At 33.5% G+C, this 13,734-nt stretch overlaps 2 protein-coding genes across 2 annotated transcripts; one reads left to right on the top strand and one right to left on the bottom strand.

Moving 5' to 3' along the window:
* Window positions 1–1,658: 1,658 nt before the first annotated feature.
* Window positions 1,659–6,679, bottom strand: LOC139868944 (uncharacterized). Its single transcript, XM_071857278.1, has 7 exons — window positions 6,561–6,679; window positions 4,632–4,875; window positions 3,935–4,282; window positions 2,662–3,252; window positions 2,510–2,578; window positions 2,088–2,231; window positions 1,659–2,016 (listed from the first exon to the last, which is right to left on the bottom strand). The coding sequence occupies exons 1-7, from the start codon at window positions 6,677–6,679 to the stop codon at window positions 1,726–1,728; spliced, it is 1,806 nt and encodes a 601-aa protein (XP_071713379.1). The 3' UTR covers window positions 1,659–1,725.
* A 3,512-nt stretch (window positions 6,680–10,191) lies between these two features.
* Window positions 10,192–10,899, top strand: LOC139868943 (uncharacterized). Its single transcript, XM_071857277.1, has 2 exons — window positions 10,192–10,426; window positions 10,481–10,899. Exons 1-2 carry the CDS (start codon window positions 10,192–10,194, stop codon window positions 10,897–10,899), a joined length of 654 nt encoding a protein of 217 aa, XP_071713378.1.
* Window positions 10,900–13,734: the final 2,835 nt, after the last annotated feature.

Raw genomic sequence — 13,734 nt, 5'->3', positions numbered from 1 at the left:
AGTCGGTGACACCTTTTGGAGGTTCACAAGTCGGTGTCCTCGTATGTATTGGCGGGTGTTTTGCAAGTCGGTGACACCCTATAGTGCTTCACAAGTCGGTGACACTTCATAGTGTTCACGAGTCGGTGACACTAGATGGTGAATCACAAGCCGGTGATACCATAATTCGGAGAAGTGATTCACAAGTCGGTGACATTTCTTAGTGCTCACAAGTCGGTGACACTAGGTGGTGCTGCACAAGTCGGTAACGCCACATGGCGTTCACAAGTCGGTGACCCATAAGTATTAGGGGGTAGTTCACAAGTCGGTGACACCCTTTGGTGATTCACAAGTCGGTGACACCTTATGATGATTCACAAGTCGGTGATATCATACGAGTGAGACTCGACGTTATTGGTCGTAAACAAGTCGGTAGTGCCATAGCGGGGAACGGTTTGGTATGTTTGTGCATTGTATTGATTTAGTATATTATTATGTTGAGTTATATACTAACGTGGTTGATTGTTGTATGCGGGAATGCTAGATTGCTTATACGTTTTATACGTGTTGTGTGTTGGGGTATGCGCGTAGGTAAATTACATATGTATATGTATAAGTATTGCATTCACTAAGCATTTGCTTACCCTCTCGTTGTTTACATTTTTAGGTTCGGAAGCGAATTTGGCAAGGGTATGCTCGGGATTAGACGATTTCCCTTTTGATGCTTGCTTGGATTACTTTGGATTTGGCCTAGGAGTGCGTAGTTTATCCCCAAACATCATGCTCGTAGTTTGTTTGGAAATTAAACTCACGTGGTCGAAACTTGCATTTTGTACGAATTTCGTAATTAGGGTCGATGTGGGCCCGGTGTTGTAAAACTCGATTTTATCGTGAAAATCTCTTAGTTTTAATTATTGTAACGTGTTGTGAAAACGGTTTCGTCTAAAAGTGTCGGGAAGCGAGTTTTCCGTGCGCGTAAGTTGGACTCCGGGGACAGCCCCTGGCAGTTCATTTGGACGCCGTCCAGATAACTGGACGACGTCCAAATACACTGAATCAAAAAAAAAATTGGGTCGTGTTTTCGGTTGGAAACGGGTTGGGTCGTTACATTATTCATGTGTAAAAACTTAGATTTCATTATCAATATGTCTTTATGTATAAAGCTACTTATGTATAAAGCTACTTTACTTAAATCATCACACTTTCTATAACACTCATATAATAGTGCCCGCGATATAACAGGCCTTAATATATAATTTATAAAGCATGTTTAGACTTGCATTTACGGGTTTATTTGTTTGCTCAACAACTATATAACAATATTCTATGATTGTGTCCGTCACTAAAAACCACGCAAATAATATAATGTTTCACATTAAGTACTTTCTAACTAATACTTGCTTGTTCCCATAAAGTAGCCTTGCGAATTCGCGGTCATTAAGCTAGTTATGCATAACTTGAAAGTTTAATAGAATGGTGATCATCAACGCGATCACACATGTGCAGTTATATATTTTCCAAGAGTCCAACACTAGCTTTTGCAAAAAGACCACCGATTCCACATTCCTACTATGTGGTAAATAAGTGCACAAAAAGCAACCGGAAAGTAAAATAATTCATAACCCTTACGTACTTCATATGAATGAACAGTAACTTCATTTTTTTTAAATGATATACGGTATTTTTTCCTTAAATGATATATAGTATAATAATATAATACAATTAAACATATAAAAGTAACTAACATTACTTGAATGTTGTAGGGTTACTTAGAGTATGACCAATTCCACACCTTGAGGTAGTATTGATTCTAGGCGCATAGCAGAAGATCGAGCATCTAGCTTCATGATACAATCGTTTGAAGTTACAATCACAATTTTTTTTGAGTGCATGAGCGATGTTTATAATGTATGCAGCAAGTTCATAGTCACATATTCGACCTTTATACCCCACGATTGCAACATACTTGAGGTGTTCAAGGCGATTAGTATAATCCCTTGCCTTTCTCCTTACAACGACAGGTGCAGTCCAATCTATCTGCAAATAGAATAATTACTTTTATTAAAAACTATAGCATACTACACTTAAATTGGGCATAGCTTAAGTACCTCGAGTTTAAAACTCTCCATCCTCGGAAATGCATTAACCATGTAAGCCAAATCTAGAAGACAATCATGTTTGTTACCACAAAACATCACTCTTAATTGCTTCACATTTGGTAGCTCATAATAATCCTTAGAATTTACAGGTCCCTGCAATATAATAAGTACAAAATACTCTAATTCATATTCATATTCATATTCATATTCATATTCATATTCATATTCATATTCATATTATTATTATTATTATTATTATTATTATTATTATTATTATTATTATTTTTATTATTATTATTATTATTATTATTATTATTATTCTTATTATTATTATTATTATTATTATTATTATTATTATTATTATTATTATTATTATTATTATTATTATTATTATTAACGGCCATAAATACATTAGAAGAGGTAGAACTGACCTCGCCACGATATAGAGCAACGGAAAGAGACCGAAGGGATGAGGCACAAGTGGATAATATGTCAAAAACCTTATCCACCAAAGTACTTGACCCAAATCAACTTTATTAAGTTTTGGAAGATGAGAAAATTTCAAGTCTATCTCTCCACCTGCGTAAGTGAATGATTCAAGGTCAAAATCAGATAAATAAATGGATCTAATAGAATATGACTTACGATCCAATATTTCAAAGTGTTTTAATTTAAGAGCTCGCCCACCTGCACGTATATGTCTAAGGTATTGTGGATAACAGATTGATAAAGTCTCAAGATTTGGAGAATTAGATAGAAGGTTAACAAGAATTGTGGCATTCACATTAACATTCTTCAAGATAAGTTTTTTAAGAGAAGCTAGCTCCATCTCAAATAATCTTGAAGGAAAATCATAACTACCACCACCTAGAGAAGGAAACATAGGTGACAAATTCAGTTCAAGAAACTCAACTTTCTTATTAACCGAAAACTGGAGCCATTGATCGATTAAACTTTTATGTCGAATATCCAAACAGAAACGAATACGGAAGTCTTCAATCATTGGGTGATTGTGACTTTGGATGACATTGTTCACCTGGTTGATGTACTTATTGCATTCTGTATTGATGTTAACTGGGAAACTAAAACTTTGATTGCCATGAAAGTTCAATTTGAATGAACCACGCCACAAGGGCCTCCATCTTGTGGAGAGAATGCTGGTGCTTGCCGCTTCCTTAATAGGCAAAAGAGAGAGTATCATAACAAGAACTTCATCCGGCATTTGGCTTATGAAATCATTTGACTCTGATCTTCGATGAGCCTCCTTCACAAATGAAAGTCATTAATAATAATCTCAACAATCAACAATGGTGCCAGATTGTTTTGTATCTAAAATTATGAAACCCAGATATTCTTCTTTCTTAATATCTTTGATAACTAACATAAGGCATCAGACATTTAATTAAGCTCGAATATCATTAGTGATGTCCTAACAAGTGAAAGTTATAAATTTGGATACAATTTATAATAATTAAACAAGATTGGTTATATCAACTCTTTAAACGGGTAGTAACTATAACATCCAGGAACGGCTAGTGGATTAGGCAATTTGTGAACAGGTTCAGGTCAAACGGCTGATTTTTGTGTGGATCAAAACTAGTTAATAATTAATAACTGAAGTTGAATGACTAAAAGAATAATATTAACGGGTAAAAATACATTTGGGTGGCATCCAAAGCATTTGACCCGTTTTGTTTAAGCAAACCTTTCTCATATCATATGCATTTGACCTGTTATAACTAAGATAACTCCCAAATCAGTTCAATCGTAACTACGTGTGTTAGAACAGCTGTCGTTTTTCATAGGATTATGAGTCAAATTTCACATATTTGGGGTCATTATGGTTAGTTTGTTACCTTCTCAGAGCTGGATTTCATGCACCGACATAATACAGGCGTAACAGAACGATTTGACTTTCCCTTTAATGACTCCAATTCTTTAGTAAGCCTGGAAATTTCTTCACTTTTTTTTCTTGAGTCGGATTCTAAAACAGCTATGTCATCTTGTAAGCCTGAAATAGTTCTGTTCTTCTCCATGTTTGATAACTGTAATTCTTCCAAGTCATGTATCAGATTTTGTACTTTACTGTTAGCAGCTTCAACTTCAGATTTGGTCTCCTTACGAAGCTCTTGAAACATGCTGTCAGTTTTTTTGTATTGGTTCCATGCAAAATCCCTCTCCGCTTTTAAAGTGGACTCGTGACCCTGCAAAATAATCATAAACGATCACTACAGCGCTTAATAAGGTTACTGGTAGGGTGACAAAATGGGCAGGTCGTGTACGTGAGTACACAACCATTTTTAGCCCTACACCACTAATGTGCATTAGAGTGAGCCTAGTACAAGATTTAAACTTTAAACTATGTTTGGTGGTGTATAACTAAAAAAATGGTGGTGTATGAATCATAGCCCTTTTGTTATATAAGATTAAATTAGTTGGTCAAATATGATATAATCATGTTACTTTAGTTGATTTAATTGTTTAAACAGGATAAGTGAGGAGGATTAATTCATACTTCATTAATCATTAAAATTGGATAAATTTGGGACTCACCTGGAGATTATGTAATTGCTTAACATAAAAAGACCGTCTATCATGAGTTGACTGAATTATCTTTTCTAGGGTTTTTCTTTCAATTACAAACGATTCAATTTTTCTTTGTTGATCTTGTAATGGATCCAATGTCACAATGAACTCCAACTGTTTGTTGAAATGCCAAGCGGATAACTCTGTTTTGCTATTCTTTTTAGGGTTAATTAACGCGATAATGTTTACGTCTTGGTGAAATTTAGGGTTTCTGAATTGTTGTGTATGGTAGAAATATGAAAATGGCTACGCAAAATGGCAACCAGTCATGGAGTCACCTCAGCTAGCTTTTTTCAATCACATTCCCAACTATTGGGGCTGTGCATGGTCCATACCTGGACCGGACCAGACAATACCCGGACCAAATAGAAACTGAGGACCGGACCATAAAGATATGGTTCGGTTCGGTCCGGTTCTAGCGCTGGTCCAAACGGTTCGGGTAAAAACCCAACCCATTTATATCCTTTGGGAAAAATGATATATCACGATAATAACTAATAAAATGCTTCATGTTTATAATAGTTACCATATCTCGGTAACTTATATGATACTTGTTTACAATCGTTATCACGTACAAGTTTTGATTATTCAAAACCTACTCTCAACAAGATGTATTGAATGAGGAAGAAAACAAGAATCACATGAATACATGATACATGTATAGTAACCGTAATATAGTATTAAAAAACCGTAGACATTAATTCTCAATTATATTGAAAAATGAGAAGATATATACTAACCTTAGAGTTTTTAATCAAGTATTGATGCAAAGAAAATTAATTATACGAAATGTGTTAATTTATTGAGAAAATAATTCTACGAAGAAAACATGTAATATATAAATATTTTTTGACCACCAACTATACATATTAAGGAATTTATATTTGGTGCAAATTCTACAATGGAATTGAGTTGTTATATATCCAGATAAGATGATTATGTGTGTGTGTGTGTGTATATATGTATATATATGTATATATATGTATATATATATATATATATATATATATATATATATATATATATATATATATATATATATATATATATATATATATCGGTTGATTCGGTTCGGTCCAAAAACCATGTTTTTTCGGGTATGACCCGGACCGAAACCCGAAATAATCAAAATATATGGACCAAGGACCGAACCAAATATTCTCATAAATAAGAATCATATCTCAAAAATTAAAACGCCGATGATTCGAATTGTGTGCCTTTTTCTATCCGTCACCACCTGAAATCCCCGCCTACAACCAACAACGTGCAACCGTCACCACTTCCGGCGTACATCCTTCAAGATTTGAAAATCAAAATCAAGACCACCAAATGGGTTTGATTCGAAATGAATTCAATGATTCCAAGTGCTTTACAAAATTAATAACTATTTAAGTATTTATAACAAAATTCTGGGTAATCGATTTCATTTATGGCTCAGATCTGGTTATGATGGTGGTTTATAATGTCGATGGAGACGATGGTGGTTTATGATGTCGGTGGTAAACATATAGACCATATCAATATATACTTGAGTTATAGCCTATTTCCCCCTAATTTAATTTTAATTGTTTATTAATGACGCCCTTTTTGGGTTAGAAATGACGTTGGTTTATGATAATACTATCATAAACAACTTGCTTTATATAACTATTATCGTTAATTATATATGTTCAAGATTAATCTTTTGAGAAAAAAATTTCAAAAACAGCCCTTCCAGAACTTATATTCAAGATCCGCCACCGAATGTCCTGATTCCTGAACATAAAAAATGACCCTTTTTACAAAATTGTATTACTTGAATATACTTTATAGGATATGATTTTTTTTTTTTTTTGAACGGCATGTTAGTTTTTCATCGCACGGTTAGTGGTTAGATCGCATCGCATCGCATCGCACGTTCCAGGAGGAAACCGCCACCATCCAAACGGGCAGGTGGGGAAAACCCCCTGGTGAGACTCGAACCCGGGTCTCCTCGAAACCATGCAAGCATGGTTACCAATGAGGCAAAGCCCCATTGGCACTTTATAGGATATGATTAAGTTAGCAACAATGGAGGTTATTTATTTGCTAGAAAAAGAACAAGTTGGTAGAGTTTGATATTTGTGTGAAGTTCAGAAGAGCATTGCATAAGTTTTTAATTTATCAAGCACATGAGTGATTGTTAATTCCTCTTCGTTATACGGAGTATGTGTATAATGTAGGTCATACATGTTGGGTAGAACGTTTGAATACATTCAAGTTGTAACTTGTGATGTTTCAATTTCAATTGAACTGTAATTTGTCACGTCACCTCTGAGAACGTTGAGAGTTGGTTGAAAGAGCTACAATATCAAACTGGCTCGAATATTATTGCATTTTTGTTTATATATAAAGTTGTAAATGAAAATTTTTAAATGAAATCTTATATATAGTTTTAATACTTAAAGCATTGAGAGTGGTGACCTAGGTCACTTGGCATGTCAAGCCTGACTTGCTGAGTCAGAAAAAGTGGGGAGTAGTGACCTATGTCAGTTGGGGTACGTCACTTATTAAAATAATATTATTTTTTATATGAATATGCCTCAAAACACGTCGCGGGAGAGACTGACTTGCTTGGAACGGGTGTTGGCGACGGATTGAGAGAGTGGTGTCACTTGTGACTAGGTGGGGGACGGGGCATCCGACGAGCTCCACTCCCATTGCTCTTTAGTTCTTACATTTGTGTATAAACTCATGCTCATTCAACCTAAAGTATCTTTATTAATATTAATATTAATATTAATTAATATTAATATTAATATTAATATTAATATTAATTAATATTAATATTAATTAATATTTAATATTTTTACCATGCTAAAAGCTTTGAAGATTTACGCCGTTTAAATCTCTTCGCCCATTCCAAACGACACATACAACAAATTTACAAAACCTCCCCTCAAACAATATTATATTTGTCATCAATTTATTATTTTATTAAAAAAAACTTAAAGCAACTCCACCTAAATTTTTAACGGTCCATATCTTCCCGCTCGCCACACGTTAAATTTTTCCTTCACCACCGTTCATCTCGAAATAATTTTGCGAACACAATGCAACTAACTATACGCAAAACGGACGTTTTTTTTAAAACCGCTAAATATTTCGGGCTATCTTTCATACATATTAATACACGTATAATAAACAACCCAAATTACGCGATTTTTCTGGCGTTAAAAATGCGCGTGCTATTAGTATACTAGGTACTAACCACGTGTATCCAAACACACCCGCCGCAACGCGTTTTTAATTTTATAAATACAAAATGCTACATTAAATATGAATATTTAATCCGGAAGGTCCCGTCGCATCGCGCGGGCCGATCCAGATCTAGTTGGTATTAAAAAGCAATGAGTTCCTCCATTACTCTGATCTTGGCTTCCTTCATTTGGTTTCGGTTGAACTAGCAGGTTTCCAACCTTCAAACTGATAGATTTCATATTTTTTACTTTAATCCATAAACAATACATTATGGCTAATCAAAAGACTAGTAATAACTAACAATAAATAAAGGGGCACTTAAGAGTCATGGCAAAATATCGGTTAACAGCCTCCCTCAGTTAGAACGGGAGAGGACCGAGCGCTCAAAATGGATCTTTTTTAATTTATTTGTTGCATGAAGTATAGTGATAACTGGTGACATAGTTACTCGACGACGTTCTTCTTTTTCATAACGTACATTTTTTTTGACGTCGTGACATGCTTCGCCTAAGGAGTGACCAATTCAATTAGTAGACAACTTTGTTGACAACTAGTTGTGGAGCCCTCGCTTCGCGTCGGGGGCTCCGTTTTGAATGCGAGTTAAAAAAAAAGTCTTGATCTATTTTGTAAAAAAGAATTTTTTCGCCATCTAACATTGAAAGGTTGTTCCTTTTGTGGAAGTTGTTTCTTTTAGCGTTCTTTTTATTTTTTAAAGTTAGTTGATCTATTTTGTAAAAAAGAATGTTTTTCGACATCTTTTGGTAGCATTGAAGGGTTGTTCCTTTTATGAAAGTTGCCTCTTTTATCGTTGAGGGAAGAAAAAAAAGGAAGTTGATTTTTTTGTAAAAAAGAATTTTTTTTCGACATCTTTTGGTAACATTGAAGGGTTGGTTCTTTTACGAAAGTTGCTTCTTTTATCGTTGGAGACAAAAAAAAAGGTAAAATGATGAAAATACCCCTGATTACTATTGATGAATAGTGCTACATGGTTTTGTCTTTTAGATAGTATAGTAATATCAATTTTCTTCAGCATAAACAAAAAGAGTTTTGACATATATTCTTTTTTTCTGGGTTTGGAACCTAATCAAGCTAGGCGGCTCATCCTCACGCCGATTATTATTACTCAAAGTAAGAAATTTTTTTTAGATAAACATAGCCATACAAGGAAGATATGGTTATGTAGTTGCCTTAGAGAGAAGTGTTTCAACCAGGATCTTACTGCTCTGATACAATGATAAATTTCATATTTTCTTACTTGAATTTATAAACAATACATTGCAAAGTTTATATAGAAAAATAAGATGGCTAATCAAAAGACTAGTAATAAGTAACAATAAATATATGGCCACTTAAGAGACATGACAAAATATCGTTTAACACAAAATAACTGCATTTACGCTCAAATATAAATAAAATTCGTGCTATGTGAGACAACTTCTTTTATATCTAAAAAAGTTACTTTCATTTATCTTATTTAACAATGTGGGACAAACAACTACAAATTTTTTTCTAACCAAAATAATACCAACAGTTTTTCCCCTTGATAAACATGATATTTTGATTACATGTATATAAACTTTCATGTAAGTATTTATGTTAAAAGCTCGTATTAGCTTTTAATAATTCGATTTTTTGATTAGCTGATAACTTTTAGAAGACAATGTTAAAATCATAAACTTGCATTTAAATTTGGTTACTACTTGCTACTACATTATAGGTTGATATCTACAACAGTAATGGTACCAAAGAACACATTTATATAAAGGAATCTTGCAAAACTCGTAGAAAAGGTGTCTATAAAATGATAGAAGATGAAATTGACACAAAAGGAATAAGATGCTAGATGTGCTTTTCAAGGTATTAATGTGAACTTGAATATTAATCTTCAAACTTAATTTATAATCAAATAATTAAGTCGTGTCACCCTTATTTGTCGGTCTTTTCGAGTCTTCATTGTATTACTTTTCGTCATTCCATGCCCCACCTTGTGTGATAATTGAACTTGAGAGATTAAGAAGAGAGTTTTTTTTTTTTTTGGCGGTTGCGGGTCGGGGAAAAAATATCGTGAATAAAATGGGAATAAATCCTATTACCATATTCGGATGGAGGTTTAAATTTTGGTTCGTTAAAGTGTAAAAATTTAGCACTTCTATGCAAATGGTGGTGGCGGTTCCATATTGAGGCTACCTCTTTATGGGTCAAAATCATCATTAGCATATATGGGCCTTCGGGTGGGCTTGACAACAACAACCCAATTTTAAATGCTAACTATTCTGGTACTTGGTCGAATATAATACGTGCAGGTTATATGGTTACTGATCTTGATGTTCCATTCACGAGCTCCATTCAGAGGGTTATCGGTGACAGTTCAAATACTCTTTTTTGGAAGGACGTGTGGATTGAAAAGCTGGATAAAAAATTCGATAGACTATACCGATTGGAATCAAACAAGGGCGCAAAGGTAATGGATCGGGTTGCTTGGATAAACGGGAAATGCGTGAAGACATGGCAATGGACCAGAGATATTTTTGGAAGAGCAGAAGGTGAACTGTAGGTACTTACAAGCATGATTAGTTCGTTTGTCTGTTCGGGCACAGGTTTAGATTCATGGAAGTGGGAGTTGTCATCGAATGGTTTGTTCACTACAAAGAAACTTCAAAAGTTTATCGAAGAGAATGTTCTTACGGATGGGAGAGGTCAAACCAAAACTTTGCGCAACTCCCTTGTCCCTAGGAAAGTCGAAATTTTCATATGGAGGGTTCTTCTAAAGAGGATTCCAGTACTAATCGAACTTGATAAATGTGGGATTGATCTACACTCGGTTCGGTGTCCTATTTGCGTTGACGACGTGGAGACAATCGACCACTCTTTGGTTCTTTGTAAAAAGGCTTTTGATATTTGGTGCCGGGTTTATAAATGGTGGGAGCTAGGTAATTTCTCAAATATTAGCATATTCGAGACGTTCGCAGGATCAACAAATACCTCAACTTCGGGAATCGGACGCAAAATTTGGTAGGCAGTTGAATGGACTTGTGGATACATGTTATGGATGAATAGGAATAATAAGGTTTTCAAAAATAAACACTGGTGCGGCTCGTCTGCTCTAAACGAGATTCAAGTATTGAGTTTTGAGTGGATTTCCCGTAGGATAAAAGGCGTGCAGCTCGATTGCATGTATGGCTTGTGAGTCCGAAAGGATACCTGACTCTTTTGTGACATTACATTATTAGCTCAGTGTGTGTTTTTTCTTCTATGTCGAGCCTGGTTATAACACATATGTCGAGTACATGTATTAGTTGTGTTTCGAGTCTTTTTTAATTGTTATATTGTATGATAATTTCCAGCCGTAATCTAGTTCTTTCTAGATGTTCAAAGTAGTCTAGAAGTTTATCTCATGCGGAAGTAGCAAAATTGGAAACAAAGACGGCTAGATTTTTTGTTCTCCGTTCACACCATTCACCTCCTCATAAGGAAGTAGTAAAATTGGAAACGATTACGGCTAGCCACCATTTTGCGTTCACACCATCTAGCGTTCACACCATTCCACCTCCTCAAACTTTTCCTATAAATATGGGTATAAGCCTCATTTGTAATTCATTCATAAAAGTGTAATCACACCTAGTTAGTGTGTGTGAGTTTAAGTGTAATCCTAACCAAGAGTGAATACATCCTAGATAGTGGTGAGATTCCTAGTGTGTTAGTTTGAGAGTGTTTTTTGTTTTTTGAGTTCTGTAATACTCTGTAATCTATTCTTGTGAGTAATAGAGTTATTTTCTCTCAAATTTGTGTGTACCAACGTCCAGTCGATCCCCTCTGTGATGACCCGGAAATTTCCGATCATATTTAAACTTTAATATTTATATATATCCGACACGATAAGCAAAATTTGTAATGTTGAGCCTCGAAAGTTTTGAAACTATATTTCTGTAATCAAATATCCTTTGACCATGCCAAACGATTCACGAACAATTAGGTGTAAATAAATATATATATATATATACATATACATATGTCTGATTTTAAATTGAGTTATATTAATGAAACATTGAACGGATTAGTTATTATGAATATAAGTTATGAGATCTATCTTATGAACTTGGAAATGCTATCAATGTATTGAATGAATAATATGTTACATGAATGTATTTGTTCAATGTAAGTTCATCGACGAGATTAAAAGATAATATCAAATGATTGAATTATCAAATACATTGAATTAGGATTACGAGTCTCGGTTATGAGGTCCACTTTGAATTAGAGAACTCTTACTTTTAACGGTATTCGGAAATAATGGTGAAGTGATCTTCGAATAAGAACAAGGTGTCACTTATCGAGAGTTAGACAAAAGTTAGTGGAGAATTGAATTTCATAATACACTGATTGATCTATTTTTCAAACATGTTAAAACATTTTTCGATATAATAGAACTGGTTATTAAAGTATATTTATTTAAATAACGTAGGTTGGTATTTCGATTAGTAGTCATATATATAGAAAACCTGCGACTTGTAATTAGAATATATGTTTTCTAGATTCATTAAGCACACGATAGTAACACTCTCTTAGTGATGCGGTTAATATTTAAAAACGTTAGTGCATAAAGAAATTGGATCTATTTAAAGCCTTAAAGAATAAACAAAACGTGTTATAACATTTTCTAAGCGATTATAAAACAAACTTTGAAATATAATTGGTTTTGAAAAGTTAACTAGTATGTTATTAGATAAATTTTAAATATATATCTATATTTTAAATTAGTCATAAAACGTTTTGATTTTAAACTAATATTAATAAATAGGCTTTGATAACTAACAAAATTATGGATTATAAAAGGAAATGACCAAAACACTCAAAAGATTAAGTTACACTTTGAATGGGTTAGTTTTTAATTAATTTAAGTCTAGTTATTAATAAAGGTACATGTCACAAAATGTTTAATTTAAAATAAAATATTTTGATAAACAACGAGACTTTGATTTAAATAAGTAAATGACCACAACGCTAAATTTTATAAGTGATATTTTTGTAAAGATAAATTATTGATAAGTAAGTCTAATTTTTGTAAAAGGTACACGTCGCGTAACGTAAAAGGCTAGTTTTCTAAACGTACGAAAGTGCGCACGAAAAACCGAAAGTGGTACATGAGTCGTGAGACCACGACCGTGTCATTTTTGTAAAAATTATATTTTTACCATGACCATAAATATAATATAATATATAATTAATTATATGAATTAAATAATAATTTATATAAAATAATATGTAGAAAATGGTGACAAAAGAAAAGGTTATGCGAATATTAGAAAAGGTTATGCGAATATGCTGGTAACCATATACATTTTCTAGCTCATAGTCTATAAAAGGGGATCGAGTTTTGGATCCAAATCCATTTCTCAAACTCTCTCGTCATCTCTATATATAACAATATATTATTTTTATTATTATTATTATTATTATTATTATTATTATTATTATTATTATTATTATTATTATTATTATTATTATTATTATTATGAGTAGTATTAGTATTATTATTAGTAGTATACACAAAATACTACGACGAGAGTACGCGCGAGTTATTTTAAAAATGGGTTTTTGCGAGTAGGATAGGGCTAAGGAAATTATGGGTTATGACTATGGAGGTGATGGGTATTGTTCATGTGTATGCTTGTGAGGTTAAACTAGTGTTTGTCATCTCCGTTGCGTCTACGTACCTTTCCTACAGTATTGAACCTCAATATTGATACGTGAGTACTCCTAAATTTATTTTTACATATTAATAGTGTATCCCTGACTAGTGCTCGAGAAAATAGGATTATGCATGCTTGTACATTTGATATTGCCCCTAAAT

Source organism: Rutidosis leptorrhynchoides, chromosome 9 (assembly GCF_046630445.1).
Source record: "Rutidosis leptorrhynchoides isolate AG116_Rl617_1_P2 chromosome 9, CSIRO_AGI_Rlap_v1, whole genome shotgun sequence".
NCBI lineage: Eukaryota > Viridiplantae > Streptophyta > Magnoliopsida > Asterales > Asteraceae > Rutidosis > Rutidosis leptorrhynchoides.
This window is presented reverse-complemented; position numbering and strand designations above follow the sequence as displayed.

Excerpts from the sequence above, each read along its gene's own strand:
- LOC139868944 (XM_071857278.1), bottom strand. The coding sequence starts at position 6,679 with ATGGGGCTTTGCCTCATTGGTAACCATGCTTGCATGGTTTCGAGGAGA. Across the intron at positions 4,876-6,560 it reads TGGCGGTTTCCTCCTGGAAC|AAACCCTAAATTTCACCAAG; the intron begins GTGCGATGCGAT and ends ACAACAATTCAG. Across the intron at positions 2,579-2,661 it reads ACCTTGAATCATTCACTTAC|GTTTTTGACATATTATCCAC; the intron begins GCAGGTGGAGAG and ends TTGGTGGATAAG.
- LOC139868943 (XM_071857277.1), top strand. The coding sequence starts at position 10,192 with ATGGTTACTGATCTTGATGTTCCATTCACGAGCTCCATTCAGAGGGTT. Across the intron at positions 10,427-10,480 it reads TATTTTTGGAAGAGCAGAAG|GTTTAGATTCATGGAAGTGG; the intron begins GTGAACTGTAGG and ends GTTCGGGCACAG.